Consider the following 17332-nt stretch of genomic DNA (forward strand, 5'->3'; position numbering starts at 1 on the left):
CCCACTCTTCCACTAGGGGGTGATGGGGGTGATGTTAGTGATGGTGGTGGTGGTGGTGATGGTGGTAGTGAGACCAGCCCAGCGACAGCACGCGCCCACTCTTCCACTAGGGGGTGATGGGGGTGATGTTAGTGATGGTGGTGATGGTGGTGATGGTGGTGATGGTGGTGATGGTGATGGTGGTGATGGTGGTGATGGTGGTGGTGGTGGTGGTGATGGTGGTGATGGTGGTGATGGTGGTGATGGTGGTGGTGGTGATGGTAGTGATGGTGGTGATGGTGATGGTGGTGATGGTAGTGATGGTGGTGATGATGATGGTGATCACCTTGAACGATGAGAGAGTAGACCCTGACGCGGAGTAGACGCTGATTGTGGTAGTGATGGTGATGATGGTGATGATGGTGATGATGGTGGTGATGGTGATGGTGGTGATGATAGTGATGGTGGTGATGGTAGTGATGGTGATGGTAGTGATGATGATGGTAGTGATGATGATGGTAGTGATGATGATGGTAGTGATGGTGTTCAGCTTGAACGATGAGAGAGTTGACCCTGACGCGGAGTAGACGCTGATTGTGGTAGTGATGGTGGTGATGGTAGTGATGATGGTAGTGATGGTGGTGATGGTGATGTTAGTGATGGTGGTGATGGTGATGGTAGTGATGGTGATGATGATGATGGTAGTGATGGTGTTCAGCTTGAACGATGAGAGAGTAGACCCTGACGCGGAGTAGACGCTGATTGTGGTAGTGATGGTGATGATGGTGATGATGGTGATGATGGTGATGATGGTGATGGTGATGTTAGTGATGGTAGTGATGGTGGTGATGGTGATGATGATGGTGATCACCTTGAACGATGAGAGAGTAGACCCTGACGCGGAGTAGACGCTGATTGTGGGACGCACAGACAGCTTCTCCTGGTCATCCTTCATCAGCGCTGAGCGGGGCGGGGGTCACGCGGGGTCATGATGACGTCACTGATGACGTCACTGATGATGATGTCACTGATGATGATGTCACTGATGATGTCACTGATGATGATGTCACTGATGATGATGTCACTGATGATGATGTCACTGATGATGATGTCACTGATGATGTCACTGATGATGATGTCACTGATGATGATGTCACTGATGATGATGTCACTGATGACGTCACTGATGATGACGTCACTGATGATGATGTCACTGATGATGATGTCACTGATGATGATGTCACTGATGATGTCACTGGTCATCCTTCATCAGCGCTGAGCGGGGCGGGGGTCACGCGGGGTCATGATGACGTCACTGATGACGTCACTGATGATGATGTCACTGATGATGATGTCACTGATGATGATGTCACTGATGATGATGTCACTGATGATGTCACTGATGATGATGTCACTGATGATGATGTCACTGATGATGTCACTGGTCATCCTTCATCAGCGCTGAGCGGGGCGGGGGTCACGCGGGGTCATGATGACGTCACTGATGACGTCACTGATGATGATGTCACTGATGATGATGTCACTGATGATGTCACTGATGATGATGTCACTGATGATGACGTCACTGATGATGACGTCACTGATGATGTCACTGATGATGATGTCACTGATGATGATGTCACTGATGATGTCACTGATGATGATGTCACTGATGATGATGTCACTGATGATGATGTCACTGATGATGATGTCACTGATGATGTCACTGATGATGATGTCACTGATGATGATGTCACTGGTCATCCTTCATCAGCGCTGAGCGGGGCGGGGGTCACGCGGGGTCATGATGATGTCACTGATGATGATGATGTCACTGATGATGATGTCACTGATGATGATGTCACTGATGATGATGTCACTGATGATGATGTCACTGATGATGATGTCACTGGTCATCCTTCATCAGCGCTGAGCGGGGCGGGGGTCACGCGGGGTCATGATGACGTCACTGATGACGTCACTGATGATGACGTCACTGATGATGATGTCACTGATGATGATGTCACTGATGATGATATCACTGATGATGACGTCACTGATGACGATGACGATGATGACAGTGCCACCGATGACGATGTCACTGATGATGATGTCACTGATGATGTCACTGATGATGTCACTGATGATGATGCCACTGATGTCATTGATGATGTCACTGATGATGTCACTGATGATGTCACTGATGACGATGATGTCACTGATGACAATGATGTCACTGATGATGATGTCACTGCTGACGATGATGACGGTGCCACCGATGACGATGTCACTGATGATGAAGTCACCGATGATGATGCCACTGATGTCATTGATGATGTCACTGATGATGACGTCACTGATGATGACGTCACTGATGATGACGTCACTGCCCCCCCCCCCCACTCACCCACGGGGCCGCCGTGTTGAGCGGCCGCCACCAGGTGACCCTTGACCTCAAAGCGGTCAGCCCAGGCCATGCAGTACAGCTCCTCACGCCTAGGCACGGGGGGGGGGTCATGGGGGTCAAGGGGGTCATGGGGGAGGTCATGGGGGTCATGGGAGGGTCATGGGAGAGTCATGGGGGAGGTCATGGGAGGGGCATGGGGGGTCATGGGGGGTCAAGGGGGTCAAGGGGGGTGGGGGTCATGGGGGGGCATGGGGGAGGTCATGGGGAGGTCATGGAAGGGTCATGATGGGGTCATGGAGGGGTGGGTCATGGAGGGGGGTCATGGGGGTCATGGGGGGGTCATGGGGAAGTCATGGAGGGGGGGGTCATGGGGGGTCATGGGGAGGTCATGGAAGGGTCATGATGGGGTCATGGAGGGGGGGTCATGGAGGGGTGGGTCATGGAGGGGGGTCATGGGTGTCATGATGGGGTCATGGGGGGGGTTATGGGGAAGTCATGGAGGGGGGGGTCATGGGGAGGTCATGGAAGGGTCATGATGGGGTCATGGAGGGGGGTTGGGTCATGGAGAGGGGTCATGATGGGGTCATGGGGGGGCACGAGGGGTCATGGGGGGGATCATTGTGGGTGGGTGAGTGTGTGTGTGGGTGAGTGGTGAGTGGGTGTGTGAGTGGTGGGTGAGTGTGTGAGTGAGTGTGTGGGTGAGTGGGTGGTGAGTGTGTGAGTGGTGAGTGAGGGTGTGGGTGAGTGTGTGGGTGAGTGAGTGGGTGGTGAGTGTGAGGGTGAGTGTGTGGGTGAGTGTGAGTGAGTGTGTGGGTGAGTGGGTGGTGAGTGTGTGAGTGGTGAGTGAGGGGTGGGTGAGTGCGTGGGTGAGTGGGTGTGTGGGTGAGTGAGCGAGTGAGTGTGTGGGTGAGTGAGCGAGTGAGTGTGTGGGTGAGTGCGTGGGTGAGTGTGTGGGTGAGTGGGTGGTGAGTGTGTGAGTGGTGAGTGAGTGTGTGGGTGAGTGTGTGGGTGAGTGAGTGGGTGGTGAGTGTGAGGGTGAGTGTGAGGGTGAGTGTGTGGGTGAGTGTGTGAGTGAGTGTGTGGGTGAGTGCGTGGGTGTGTGGGTGAGTGACCGAGTGAGTGTGAGGGTGAGTGACCGAGTGAGTGTGAGGGTGAGTGTGTGGGTGAGTGGGTGGTGAGTGTGTGAGTGGTGAGTGAGTGTGTGGGTGAGTGTGTGGGTGAGTGAGTGGGTGGTGAGTGTGAGGATGAGTGTGTGGGTGAGTGTGTGAGTGTGTGGGTGAGTGCGTGGGTGAGTGTGTGGGTGAGTGAGTGTGTGGGTGAGTGCGTGAGTGCGTGAGTGGGTGAGTAAGTGGTGAGTGTGAGGGTGAGTGTGTGGGTGAGTGAGTAGGTGAGTGAGTGGGTGAGTGAGTGGGTGAGTGTGTGAGTGAGTGTGTGAGTGAGTGGTGAGTGGGTGAGTGAGTGGGTGGGTGAGTGAGTGGGTGAGTGAGTGGGTGAGTGGGTGAGTGAGTGAGTGGGTGAGTGAGTGGGTGAGTGAGTGGGTGAGTGAGTGGGTGAGTGTGTGGGTGAGTGAGTGGGTGGTGAGTGTGAGGATGAGTGTGTGGGTGAGTGTGTGAGTGAGTGGTGAGTGTGTGGGTGAGTGGTGAGTGTGAGTGTGTGTGGGTGAGTGCGTGGGTGAGTGTGTGGGTGAGTGAGTGTGTGGGTGAGTGCGTGAGTGCGTGAGTGGGTGAGTAAGTGGTGAGTGTGAGGGTGAGTGTGTGGGTGAGTGAGTAGGTGAGTGAGTGGGTGAGTGAGTGGGTGAGTGTGTGAGTGAGTGTGTGAGTGAGTGGTGAGTGGGTGAGTGAGTGGGTGGGTGAGTGAGTGGGTGAGTGAGTGGGTGAGTGGGTGAGTGAGTGAGTGGGTGAGTGAGTGGGTGAGTGAGTGTGTGCGTGAGAGAGTGGGCGAGTGAGTGTGTGTGTGTGAGTGAGTGGTGAGTGTGTGTGTGAGTGTGTGAGTGGGTGAGTGGTGAGTGTGTGGTGAGTGTGTGGGTGTGTGGGTGAGTGAGTGGTGAGTGGGTGAGTGAGTGGGTGAGTGAGTGTGTGAGTGTGTGGGTGAGTGAGTGGTGAGTGTGTGAGTGGGTGAGTGAGTGTGTGAGTGAGTGGGTGAGTGAGTGTGTGGGTGAGTGAGTGTGTGGGTGAGTGAGTGGTGAGTGTGTGGGTGAGTGAGTGGGTGTGTGAGTGAGTGGTGAGTGTGTGAGTGAGTGAGTGGTGAGTGTGTGGGTGAGTGAGTGGTGGGTGAGTGAGTGTGTGAGTGAGTGGTGAGTGAGTGTGTGGGTGAGTAGCTGAGTGTGTGGGTGAGTGTGTGAGTGAGTGAGTGAGTGGTGAGTGTGTGGGTGAGTGAGTGGTGAGTGTGTGGGTGAGTGAGTGTGTGGGTGAGTGAGTGGTGAGTGTGTGGGTGAGTGAGTGAGTGTGTGAGTGAGTGGTGAGTGAGTGAGTGTGTGAGTGAGTGGTGAGTGAGTGGTGAATGAGTGGGTGTGTGTGTGGGTGAGTGAGTGAGTGGTGAGTGAGTGGTGAGTGAGTGGTGAGTGAGTGGGTGAGTGAGTGAGTGTGTGAGTGGATGTGTGAGTGTGTGTGTGTGAGTGAGTGGTGAGTGAGTGGGTGAGTGAGTGAGTGTGTGAGTGGGCGAGTGAGTGTGTGTGTGTGGGTGAGTGGTGAGTGTGTGGTGAGTGTGTGGTTGAGTGAGTGGTGAGTGGGTGAGTGAGTGGGTGAGTGAGTGTGTGAGTGTGTGGGTGAGTGAGTGGTGAGTGTGTGAGTGGGTGAGTGAGTGTGTGAGTGAGTGAGTGGGTGAGTGAGTGGGTGAGTGAGTGGGTGAGTGAGTGAGTGGGTGAGTGAGTGAGTGGGTGAGTGAGTGGGTGGGTGAGTGAGTGGTTGGGTGAGTGAGTGGTTGAGTGAGTGAGTGGGTGAGTGAGTGGTGAGTGAGTGTGTGGGTGAGTGAGTGGGTGGGTGAGTGAGTGGGTGAGTGAGTGGGTGAGTGAGTGAGTGGGTGAGTGAGTGGGTGGGTGAGTGAGTGGTTGGGTGAGTGAGTGGGTGAGTGAGTGGTGAGTGTGTGAGTGGGTGAGTGAGTGGGTGGGTGAGTGAGTGGGTGAGTGAGTGGGTGAGTGAGTGGGTGAGTGAGTGAGTGGGTGAGTGAGTGGGTGGGTGAGTGAGTGGTTGGGTGAGTGAGTGGGTGAGTGAGTGGGTGGGTGAGTGAGTGGTGAGTGAGTGTGTGAGTGAGTGTGTGGGTGAGTGAGTAGGTGAGTGAGTGGTGAGTGAGTGGTGAGTGAGTGGTGAGTGAGTGGGTGAGTGAGTGAGTGTGTGAGTGGATGTGTGAGTGTGTGCGTGAGAGAGTGGGCGAGTGAGTGTGTGTGTGTGAGTGAGTGGTGAGTGTGTGTGTGAGTGTGTGAGTGGGTGAGTGGTGAGTGTGTGGTTGAGTGAGTGGTGAGTGTGTGAGTGGGTGAGTGAGTGTGTGAGTGAGTGAGTGGGTGAGTGAGTGAGTGTGTGAGTGAGTGGTGAGTGAGTGTGTGGGTGAGTAGCTGAGTGTGTGGGTGAGTGAGTGGTGAGTGAGTGGGTGAGTGAGTGAGTGGGTGAGTGAGTGGTGAGTGTGTGAGTGTGTGTGTGAGTGAGTGTGTGGGTGAGTGAGTGGTGAGTGAGTGGTGAGTGAGTGGTGAATGAGTGGGTGTGTGGGTGAGTGGGTGGGTGAGTGAGTGTGTGTGTGAGTGAGTGAGTGGTGAGTGTGTGGGTGAGTGGTGAGTGAGTGGGTGAGTGGTGAGTGAGTGTGTGGGTGAGTAGCTGAGTGTGTGGGTGAGTGAGTGGATGAGTGAGTGGGTGAGTGAGTGGGTGAGTGAGTGGGTGAGTGAGTGAGTGGGTGAGTGAGTGGATGAGTGAGTGGGTGAGTGAGTGGGTGAGTGAGTGGTGAGTGAGTGTGTGGGTGAGTGAGTGGGTGAGTGAGTGGGTGAGTGAGTGTGTGGGTGAGTGAGTGGTGAGTGAGTGAGTGGTGAGTGTGTGGGTGAGTGTGTGGGTGAGTGTGTGGGTGAGTGAGTGAGTGGGTGAGTGGTGAGTGTGTGGGTGAGTGAGTGAGTGGTGAGTGAGTGTGTGAGTGAGTGGGTGAGTGTGTGGGTGAGTAGCTGAGTGTGTGGGTGAGTGAGTGGATGAGTGAGTGGGTGAGTGAGTGGGTGAGTGAGTGGGGAGTGAGTGGGTGAGTGAGTGAGTGAGTGTGTGGGTGAGTGGTGAGTGTGTGGTGAGTGTGTGGTTGAGTGAGTGGTGAGTGGGTGAGTGAGTGGGTGAGTGAGTGTGTGAGTGAGTGAGTGGTGAGTGTGTGAGTGGGTGAGTGAGTGTGTGAGTGAGTGAGTGGGTGAGTGAGTGGGTGAGTGAGTGGGTGAGTGAGTGAGTGGGTGAGTGAGTGAGTGGGTGAGTGAGTGGGTGGGTGAGTGAGTGGTTGGGTGAGTGAGTGGTTGAGTGAGTGAGTGGGTGAGTGAGTGGTGAGTGAGTGTGTGGGTGAGTGAGTGGGTGGGTGAGTGAGTGGGTGAGTGGGTGAGTGAGTGGGTGAGTGAGTGGGTGGGTGAGTGAGTGGTTGGGTGAGTGAGTGGGTGAGTGAGTGGTGAGTGTGTGAGTGGGTGAGTGAGTGGGTGGGTGAGTGAGTGGGTGAGTGAGTGGGTGAGTGAGTGGGTGAGTGAGTGAGTGGGTGAGTGAGTGGGTGAGTGAGTGGGTGGGTGAGTGAGTGGTTGGGTGAGTGAGTGGGTGGGTGAGTGAGTGGTGAGTGAGTGGTGAGTGAGTGGGTGAGTGAGTGAGTGTGTGAGTGGATGTGTGAGTGTGTGCGTGAGAGAGTGGGCGAGTGAGTGTGTGTGTGTGAGTGAGTGGTGAGTGTGTGTGTGAGTGTGTGAGTGGGTGAGTGAGTGGGTGGGTGTGTGAGTGGGTGAGTGAGTGGTGAGTGAGTGGTGAGTGGGTGAGTGAGTGGGTGAGTGAGTGTGTGAGTGTGTGCGTGAGAGAGTGGGCGAGTGAGTGTGTGTGCGTGAGAGAGTGTGTGAGTGGGTGAGTGGTGAGCGTGTGGTGAGTGTGTGGGTGAGTGAGTGTGTGGGTGAGTGAGTGGTGAGTGAGTGGTGAGTGTGTGAGTGGGTGAGTGAGTGTGTGAGTGAGTGAGTGAGTGGGTGGGTGAGTGAGTGTGTGAGTGAGTGAGTGAGTGGGTGAGTGAGTGTGTGAGTGAGTGGTGAGTGAGTGTGTGGGTGAGTAGCTGAGTGAGTGAGTGTGTGAGTGAGTGAGTGTGTGAGTGAGTGAGTGAGTGAGTGTGTGGGTGAGTAGCTGAGTGAGTGAGTGTGTGAGTGAGTGAGTGTGTGAGTGAGTGGTGAATGAGTGGGTGTGTGTGTGGGTGAGTGAGTGAGTGGTGAGTGAGTGGTGAGTGAGTGGTGAGTGAGTGGGTGAGTGAGTGAGTGTGTGAGTGGATGTGTGAGTGTGTGTGTGTGGGTGAGTGGTGAGTGAGTGAGTGGTGAGTGAGTGGTGAGTGAGTGGGTGAGTGAGTGAGTGTGTGAGTGGATGTGTGAGTGTGTGTGTGTGGGTGAGTGGTGAGTGAGTGAGTGGTGAGTGAGTGAGTAGCTGAGTGTGTGGGTGAGTGAGTGGTGAGTGAGTGGGCGAGTGAGTGAGTGTGTGAGTGAGTGGTGAGTGTGTGTGTGGGTGAGTGGTGAGTGTGTGGTGAGTGTGTGGTTGAGTGAGTGGTGAGTGGGTGAGTGAGTGTGTGAGTGAGTGAGTGTGTGGGTGAGTGAGTGGTGAGTGAGTGGTGAGTGAGTGAGTGGGTGAGTGTGTGGTGAGTGAGTGAGTGGGTGGGTGAGTGAGTGGCTGAGTGTGTGGGTGAGTGAGTGTGTGAGTGTGTGAGTGGGTGGGTGAGTGAGTGGTGAGTGAGTGTGTGAGTGTGTGGGTGAGTGAGTGAGTGGGTGAGTGAGTGGTGAGTGTGTGAGTGTGTGTGTGTGTGAGTGAGTGAGTGAGTGTGTGAGTGAGTGAGTGAGTGTTTGAGTGAGTGAGTGAGTGGTGAGTGGTGAGTGAGTGTGTGGGTGAGTAGCTGAGTGTGTGGGTGAGTGAGTGGTGAGTGAGTGAGTGTTTGAGTGAGTGTGTGAGTGTGTGGGTGAGTAGCTGAGTGTGTGGGTGAGTGAGTAGCTGAGTGTGTGGGTGAGTGAGTGTTTGAGTGAGTGAGTGAGTGTGTGGGTGAGTGGGTGGGTGAGTGAGTGGTGAGTGAGTAGCTGAGTGTGTGGGTGAGTGAGTGGGTGAGTGAGTGTGTGAGTGTGTGGTGAGTGGGTGAGTGTGTGGGTGAGTGAGTGGGTGTGTGAGTGTGTGGGTGAGTGAGTGGTGAGTGTGTGAGTGTGTGGTGAGTGTGTGAGTGTGTGCGTGAGTGAGTGGTGAGTGAGTGGGTGAGTGAGTGAGTGGGTGTGTGAGTGTGTGGGTGAGTGAGTGGTGAGTGAGTGGGTGAGTGAGTGAGTGGGTGAGTGAGTGGTGAGTGAGTGGGTGAGTGAGTGAGTGGGTGAGTGAGTGGTGAGTGTGTGGGTGAGTGGTGAGTGAGTGGGTGAGTGAGTGAGTGGGTGTGTGAGTGTGTGGGTGAGTGAGTGGTGAGTGAGTGGGTGAGTGAGTGAGTGGGGTGAGTGAGTGGTGAGTGTGTGGGTGAGTGGTGAGTGAGTGGGTGAGTGAGTGGTGGGTGAGTGAGTGGTGAGTGTGTGGGTGAGTGGTGAGTGAGTGGGTGAGTGGTGAGTGAGTGTGTGGGTGAGTGAGTGGTGAGTGAGTGGTGAGTGAGTGGTGAGTGAGTGAGTGGGTGAGTGTGTGAGTGAGTGAGTGGGTGAGTGGTGAGTGAGTGGTGAGTGAGTAGCTGAGTGTGTGGGTGAGTGAGTGTGTGAGTGTGTGAGTGAGTGAGTGGGTGAGTGAGTGGTGAGTGAGTGGTGAGTGAGTAGCTGAGTGTGTGGGTGAGTGAGTGAGTGAGTGGGTGAGTGTGTGGGTGAGTGAGTGAGTGGGTGAGTGTGTGGGTGAGTGAGTGGTGAGTGTGTGAGTGTTTGAGTGAGTGAGTGAGTGGGTGAGTGTGTGGGTGAGTGAGTGGTGAGTGTGTGAGTGTTTGAGTGAGTGAGTGAGTGGGTGAGTGTGTGGGTGAGTGAGTGGTGAGTGTGTGAGTGTTTGAGTGAGTGAGTGAGTGGGTGAGTGTGTGGGTGAGTGAGTGGTGAGTGAGTGGTGAGTGAGTGGTGAGTGAGTGGTGAGTGAGTGGTGAATGAGTGGGTGTGTGAGTGTGTGGGTGAGTGGGTGGGTGAGTGAGTGGTGGGTGAGTGAGTGAGTGTGTGAATGTGTGAGTGAGTGTGTGGGTGAGTGGGTGGGTGAGTGAGTGGTGGGTGAGTGAGTGTGTGTGTGAGTGAGTGTGTGGGTGAGTGAGTGTGTGAGTGAGTGAGTGGGTGAGTGTGTGAGTGAGTGAGTAGGTGAGTGAGTGGTGAGTGAGTGGATGAGTGAGTGGGTGAGTGAGTAGGTGAGTGAGTGAGTGAGTGGTGAGTGTGTGGGTGAGTGAGTGAGTGGTGAGTGAGTGGGTGAGTGTGTGGGTGAGTGAGTGGGTGAGTGGGTGGGTGAGTGTGTGGGTGAGTGAGTGAGTGGTGAGTGTGTGGGTGAGTGTGTGGGTGAGTGTGTGGGTGAGTGTGTGGGTGAGTGAGTGGGGAGTGAGTGGGTGAGTGAGTGGGTGAGTGAGTGGTGAGTGTGTGAGTGAGTGAGTGTGTGAGTGGTGAGTGAGTGAGTGAGTGGTGAGTGAGTGGTGAGTGAGTGGTGAGTGGCTGAGTGAGTGAGTGGGTGAGTGGGTGGGTGAGTGAGTGGGTGAGTGAGTGGTGAGTGAGTGGGTGAGTGAGTGGGTGAGTGAGTGGTGAGTGAGTGTGTGAGTGAGTGGTGAGTGAGTGGTGAGTGGCTGAGTGAGTGAGTGGGTGAGTGGGTGGGTGAGTGAGTGGGTGAGTGGGTGGGTGAGTGAGTGGGTGAGTGAGTGGTGAGTGAGTGGGTGAGTGAGTGGTGAGTGAGTGGTGAGTGGCTGAGTGAGTGAGTGGGTGAGTGGGTGGGTGAGTGAGTGAGTGGGTGAGTGAGTGGGTGGGTGAGTGGGTGGGTGAGTGAGTGAGTGGGTGAGTGAGTTTGTGGCTGAGTGAGTGAGTGTGTGAGTGAGTGTGTGGGTGAGTGAGTGGTGAGTGAGTGGTGAGTGAGTGAGTGGTGAGTTGTCAGCTCTGCTCACCTATAAAACTTGTCACCCATCGGGTTCCAGTCCGCCGTGACGAGAGACATGGCTACAGGTGTCTCTCTCTCGTCTCCCTGTGTCCCTGTCTGTCTGTGTGTGTCTCCGTGTGTGTCTCTGTGTGTGTCTCTGTGTGTCTCTGTGTGTGTGTCTCTGTGTGTGTGTCTCTGTGTGTGTGTCTCTGTGTGTGTGTGTGTGTCTCTGTGTGTGTCTGTCTTTCTGTGTGCCTCTGTGTATGTCTCTGTCTGTGTGTGTCTCTGTGTATCTCCGTGTGTGTCTCTGTCTGTGTGTGTCTCTGTGTGTGTCTCTCTCTCTGTGTGTCTCTCTGTGTGTCTCTCTGTGTCTCTGTGTCTCTCTCTGTGTGTGTCTCTGTGTGTCTCACTCTCTGTGTGTCTCTGTCTGTGTGTGTCTCTGTCTGTGTGTGTGTGTCTCTCTGTGTGTCTGTGTGTGTGTCTCTGTGTGTGTGTCTCTGTGTGTGTCTCTGTGTGTCTCTCTGTGTGTCTCTGTGTGTCTCTGTGTCTCTCTCTGTGTGTGTGTGTCTCTGTGTGTCTCTGTGTCTCTCTGTGTGTGTCTCTGTGTGTCTCTGTGTGTGTCTCTCTCTGTGTCTCTCTCTGTGTCTCTCTCTGTGTCTCTGTGTGTGTCTCTGTGTGTGTCTCTCTGTGTGTGTCTCTGTGTGTGTCTCTGTGTGTGTCTCTGTGTGTGTCTCTGTGTGTGTCTCTGTGTGTGTCTCTGTGTGTGTCTCTGTGTGTGTGTGTGTGTGTCTCTGTGTGTGTCTCTGTGTGTCTCTCTGTGTGTGTGTCTCTCTGTGTGTCTCTCTGTGTGTGTGTGTCTCTGTGTGTGTCTCTGTGTGTGTCTCTGTGTGTGTCTCTGTGTGTGTCTCTGTGTGTGTCTCTGTGTGTCTCTGTGTGTGTGTGTGTGTCTCTGTGTGTGTGTCTCTGTGTGTGTCTCTGTGTGTGTCTCTGTGTGTGTCTCTCTGTGTCTCTCTGTGTGTCTCTCTGTGTGTCTCTGTGTGTGTCTCTGTGTGTGTCTCTGTGTGTGTCTCTGTGTGTGTCTCTGTGTGTGTCTCTGTGTGTGTCTCTGTGTGTGTCTCTGTGTGTGTCTCTGTGTCTCTGTGTGTGTCTCTGTGTGTGTCTCTGTGTGTGTCTCTGTGTGTGTCTCTGTGTGTGTCTCTGTGTCTCTGTGTGTGTCTCTGTGTGTGTCTCTGTGTCTCTGTGTGTGTCTCTGTGTGTCTCTCTGTGTGTCTCTGTGTGTGTGTCTCTGTGTGTCTCTGTGTGTCTCTGTGTGTGTCTCTGTGTGTGTCTCTGTGTGTGTCTCTGTGTGTGTCTCTCTGTGTCTCTGTGTGTGTCTCTGTGTGTGTCTCTGTGTGTGTCTCTGTGTGTGTGTCTCTGTGTCTCTGTGTGTGTCTCTGTGTGTGTCTCTGTGTGTGTCTCTGTGTCTCTGTGTCTCTGTGTGTGTCTCTGTGTGTGTCTCTGTGTGTGTCTCTGTGTGTGTCTCTGTGTGTGTCTCTGTGTGTGTCTCTGTGTGTGTCTCTGTGTGTGTCTCTGTGTGTGTCTCTGTGTGTGTCTCTGTGTGTCTCTGTGTGTGTCTCTGTGTGTGTCTCTGTGTGTGTCTCTGTGTGTGTCTCTGTGTGTGTCTCTGTGTGTGTCTCTGTGTGTGTCTCTGTGTGTGTCTCTGTGTGTGTCTCTGTGTGTGTCTCTGTGTGTGTCTCTGTGTGTGTCTCTGTGTGTGTCTCTGTGTGTGTCTCTGTGTGTGTCTCTGTGTGTGTCTCTGTGTGTGTCTCTGTGTGTGTCTCTGTGTGTGTCTCTGTGTGTGTCTCTGTGTGTCTCTGTGTGTCTCTGTGTGTGTCTCTGTGTGTGTCTCTGTGTGTGTCTCTGTGTGTGTCTCTGTGTGTGTCTCTGTGTGTGTCTCTGTGTGTCTCTGTGTGTGTCTCTGTGTGTGTCTCTGTGTGTGTCTCTGTGTCTCTGTGTGTCTCTGTGTGTCTCTCTGTGTGTGTCTCTGTGTGTGTCTCTGTGTGTGTCTCTGTGTGTCTCTCTGTGTGTGTCTCTGTGTGTGTCTCTGTGTGTGTCTCTGTGTGTGTCTCTGTGTGTGTCCTCTGTGTGTGTCTCTGTGTGTGTCTCTGTGTGTGTCTCTGTCCGTGCCACGCGCGCGAGCCCGCGACCACTTCCGCTCGGCGCGAGCCCCAAACTTCCGGTGCGCGGGTCACGTGACGAGTTGGGGGCCGCGCGGGGTGGGGGCCGGGCAGGGGAATGGGCGGGGCTTAAAGTAGTGGGCGGGGCGGGCTAGTGGGCGGGGGCGAACTGGTGGGCGGGGCGAACTAGTGGGCGGGGCGACCTGGTGGGCGGGGCGAACTAGTGGGCGGGGGCGAACTGGTGGGCGTGGCGTAATAGTGGGCGGGGCGACCTGGTGGGCGGGGCGAACTAGTGGGCGGGGCGAACTGGTGGGCGTGGCGTAATAGTGGGCGGGGCGATGAAAGGGGGAGGAGTCTCAGGGTTGGGCCGAGGGGTGCGTCACGTGACCTTGGAGAAAGTGAGAAAATCGGAAAATCTCTGAGATTCATCTTTTTGGTTCTTTCGGTAAAGTGACGTAGAATGGAAATAATAAAATAATAAAAATATAACAATAAAATAAAATGTTATTTCCAACATGTTATTATGAAAAAGGGAAGTCTTAAAATAATAGAAATAAAACTAAATAAAATATACTGCCCTACATGACATCACAACAACATTCAGACGCTGTCTCTCCCCGACAGACCTGGTCTTCACCTGAGGACGGCTGCTTGCGTTGTGGCCGAAACGTCGTGAGAATTGGATTTTTTTATGTTTTATTTTTATTATTTTATTATGTTTTATTATTTTATTATTTTTATTTTTATTATGTTTTATTATTTTATAATGTTTTATTATTTTATTATTTTATTATTTTTTATTTTTATTATGTTTTATTATTTTATAATGTTTTATTATTTTATTACTTCCCTTCTACGTGACGACTTTATCGAAAGAACCAAGAAGATGAATCCCTGCTGCTGCAGTCACGAAAGAAGCTTTTAATCGGAAAAAAATATGATGATGTTGTTGATGATGTTGATGATGTTGATGTTGATGATGTTAATGATGTTGATGATGTTAATGTTGATGATGATGTTAATGATGATGATGATGTTGATGTTAATGATGTTGATGATGTTGATGATGTTAATGATGTTGATAATGATAATGTTGATGATGTTAATGTTGATGATGATGATGATGATGTTGATGTTAATGATGTTGATGATGTTGATGATGTTAATGATGTTGATGATAATAATGTTGATGATGTTAATGTTGATGATGATGTTGATGATGATGATGTTAATGATGTTGATGATGTTAATGATGATGATGTTAATGTTGATGATGATGATGATGATGTTGATGATGATGATGTTAATGATGTTGATGATGTTAATGATGTTGATGATAATAATGTTGATGATGTTAATGTTGATGATGATGTTGATGATGATGATGTTAATGATGTTGATGATGTTGATGATGTTAATGATGTTGATGATGTTAATGTTGATGATGATGTTAATGTTGATGATGATGATGATGATGTTGATGTTAATGATGTTGATGATGTTGATGATGTTAATGATGTTGATGATAATAATGTTGATGATGTTAATGTTGATGATGATGTTGATGATGATGATGTTAATGATGTTGATGATGTTGATGATGTTAATGATGTTGATGATGTTAATGTTGATGATGATGATAATGTTGATGATGATGTTGATGATGTTGATGATGTTGATGTGAATGACGCTGTCTTCTCGACAGACCTGTTCTCCACCTGAGAACGGCTGCTTGCGTTGTGGCCGAAACGTCGTGAGAATTGTATTTTATTACGTTTTATTTTTATTATTCTATAAAGTTTTATTATTTTATTATGTTTTATTTTCACGTTTTATTTTTATTATTTTATTACTTCCCTTCTACGCGACGACTTTACCGAAAGAACCACGCAGATGAATCCCTGCTGCTGCAGTCACGAAAGAAGCTTCACATCGAAATCTCTGAGGTTCTTTATTAAAGATGTCTCGCTATGGGGTCACGGGGTCAAAACGTCACCCAACAACAACAACAACAACAACACAGTAGGCAGTGTAAACACATCAGTAGGATTGTAAATAGGGGGACCGTCCATAAATGACGTCACGCGATTTTGGACGATTTTTGACCCCCCCCTCCCTCAAATATGACGTCACAAAGCTCTGCCCCCCCCCACCCTCAAATATGACGTCACAAAGCTCTGCCCCCCCTCCCCTCAAATATGACGTCACAAAGCTCTGCCCCCCTCCCTCAAATATGACGTCACAAAGCTCTGCCCCCCCCCTCAAATATGACGTCACAAAGCTCTGCCCCCCCCCCTCAAATATGACGTCACAAAGCTCTGCCCCCCCTCCTCAAATATGACGTCACAAAGCTCTGCCCCCCCCCCCTCAAATATGACGTCACAAAGCTCTGCCCCCCCCCCCCTCAAATATGACGTCACAAAGCTCTGCCCCCCCCCCTCAAATATGACGTCACAAAGCTCTGCCCCCCCCACCCTCAAATATGACGTCACAAAGCTCTGCCCCCCCTCCCTCAAATATGACGTCACAAAGCTCTGCCCCCCTCCCTCAAATATGACGTCACAAAGCTCTGCCCCCCCCACCCTCAAATATGACGTCACAAAGCTCTGCCCCCCTCCCTCAAATATGACGTCACAAAGCTCTGCCCCCCTCCCTCAAATATGACGTCACAAAGCTCTGCCCCCCCTCCCTCAAATATGACGTCATAAAGCTCTGCCCCCCCTCCCTCAAATATGACGTCACAAAGCTCTGCCCCCCCCACCCTCAAATATGACGTCACAAAGCTCTGCCCCCCCTCCCTCAAATATGACGTCACAAAGCTCTGCCCCCCTCCCTCAAATATGACGTCACAAAGCTCTGCCCCCCCTCCCTCAAATATGACGTCACAAAGCTCTGCCCCCCTCCCTCAAATATGACGTCACAAAGCTCTGCCCCCCCCCCTCAAATATGACGTCACAAAGCTCTGCCCCCCCCCCTCAAATATGACGTCACAAAGCTCTGCCCCCCCTCCTCAAATATGACGTCACAAAGCTCTGCCCCCCCCCCTCAAATATGACGTCACAAAGCTCTGCCCCCCCCCCTCAAATATGACGTCACAAAGCTCTGCCCCCCCCCCTCAAATATGACGTCACAAAGCTCTGCCCCCCCCACCCTCAAATATGACGTCACAAAGCTCTGCCCCCCCTCCCTCAAATATGACGTCACAAAGCTCTGCCCCCCTCCCTCAAATATGACGTCACAAAGCTCTGCCCCCCCCACCCTCAAATATGACGTCACAAAGCTCTGCCCCCCTCCCTCAAATATGACGTCACAAAGCTCTGCCCCCCTCCCTCAAATATGACGTCACAAAGCTCTGCCCCCCCTCCCTCAAATATGACGTCATAAAGCTCTGCCCCCCTCCCTCAAATATGACGTCACAAAGCTCTGCCCAATATGACGTCACAAAGCTCTGCCCCCCCTCCCTCAAATATGACGTCACAAAGCTCTGCCCCCCTCCCTCAAATATGACGTCACAAAGCTCTGCCCCCCCCCTCAAATATGACGTCACAAAGCTCTGCCCCCCCCCCTCAAATATGACGTCACAAAGCTCTGCCCCCCCTCCTCAAATATGACGTCACAAAGCTCTGCCCCCCCCCCTCAAATATGACGTCACAAAGCTCTGCCCCCCCCCCTCAAATATGACGTCACAAAGCTCTGCCCCCCCCCCTCAAATATGACGTCACAAAGCTCTGCCCCCCCTCCTCAAATATGACGTCACAAATCTCTGCCCCCCCCCTCAAATATGACGTCACAAAGCTCTGCCCCCCCCTCCTCAAATATGACGTCACAAAGCTCTGCCCCCCCCCCTCAAATATGACGTCACAAAGCTCTGCCCCCCCCCCTCAAATATGACGTCACAAAGCTCTGCCCCCCCTCCTCAAATATGACGTCACAAAGCTCTGCCCCCCCCTCCCTCAAATATGACGTCACAAAGCTCTGCCCCCCCCTCCCTCAAATATGACGTCACAAAGCTCTGCCCCCCCCTCCCTCAAATATGACGTCACAAAGCTCTGCCCCCCCCTCCCTCAAATATGACGTCACAAAGCTCTGCCCCCCCCCTCAAATATGACGTCACAAAGCTCCGCCCCCCCCCTCCCTCAAATATGACGTCACAAAGCTCCGCCCCCCCCCCTCAAATATGACGTCACAAAGCTCTGCCCCCCCTCCCTCAAATATGACGTCACAAAGCTCTGCCCCCCCCCCTCAAATATGACGTCACAAAGCTCTGCCCCCCCTCCCTCAAATATGACGTCACAAAGCTCCGCCCCCCTCCCCTCAAATATGACGTCACAAAGCTCCGCCCCCCCTCCCTGAAATATGACGTCACAAAGCTCCGCCCCCCCCCCCTCAAATATGACGTCACAAAGCTCTGCCCCCCCCCCCCTCAAATATGACGTCACAAAGCTCTGCCCCCCCTCCCTCAAATATGACGTCACAAAGCTCCGCCCCCCCCCCCCTCAAATATGACGTCACAAAGCTCTGCCCCCCCCCCCCTCAAATATGACGTCACAAAGCTCTGCCCCCCCTCCCTCAAATATGATGTCACAAAG

At 52.6% G+C, this 17332-nt stretch overlaps 1 protein-coding gene across 1 annotated transcript; it reads right to left on the reverse strand.

The window, feature by feature from the left end:
* Positions 1 to 29: 29 nt before the first annotated feature.
* On the reverse strand, positions 30 to 10664 carry LOC144740000 (vacuolar protein sorting-associated protein 16 homolog). Its single transcript, XM_078622886.1, has 4 exons — positions 10616 to 10664; positions 2387 to 2475; positions 851 to 939; positions 30 to 106 (listed from the first exon to the last, which is right to left on the reverse strand). The coding sequence occupies exons 1-4, from the start codon at positions 10633 to 10635 to the stop codon at positions 35 to 37; spliced, it is 270 nt and encodes an 89-aa protein (XP_078479012.1). The 5' UTR covers positions 10636 to 10664; the 3' UTR covers positions 30 to 34.
* Positions 10665 to 17332: the final 6668 nt, after the last annotated feature.

The sequence above is a fragment of the Lampetra planeri genome, unplaced genomic scaffold (genome assembly GCF_965212315.1).
Source record: "Lampetra planeri unplaced genomic scaffold, kcLamPlan1.2.h2 scaffold_1836, whole genome shotgun sequence".
Lineage (NCBI taxonomy): Eukaryota > Metazoa > Chordata > Hyperoartia > Petromyzontiformes > Petromyzontidae > Lampetra > Lampetra planeri.

Excerpts from the sequence above, each read along its gene's own strand:
- LOC144740000 (XM_078622886.1), bottom strand. The coding sequence starts at position 10,635 with ATGGGTGACAAGTTTTATAG. Across the intron at positions 2,476-10,615 it reads ATGGGTGACAAGTTTTATAG|GCGTGAGGAGCTGTACTGCA; the intron begins GTGAGCAGAGCT and ends CCCCGTGCCTAG. Across the intron at positions 107-850 it reads CTACTCTCTCATCGTTCAAG|TGGAAGAGTGGGCGCGTGCT; the intron begins GTGATCACCATC and ends ATCACCCCCTAG.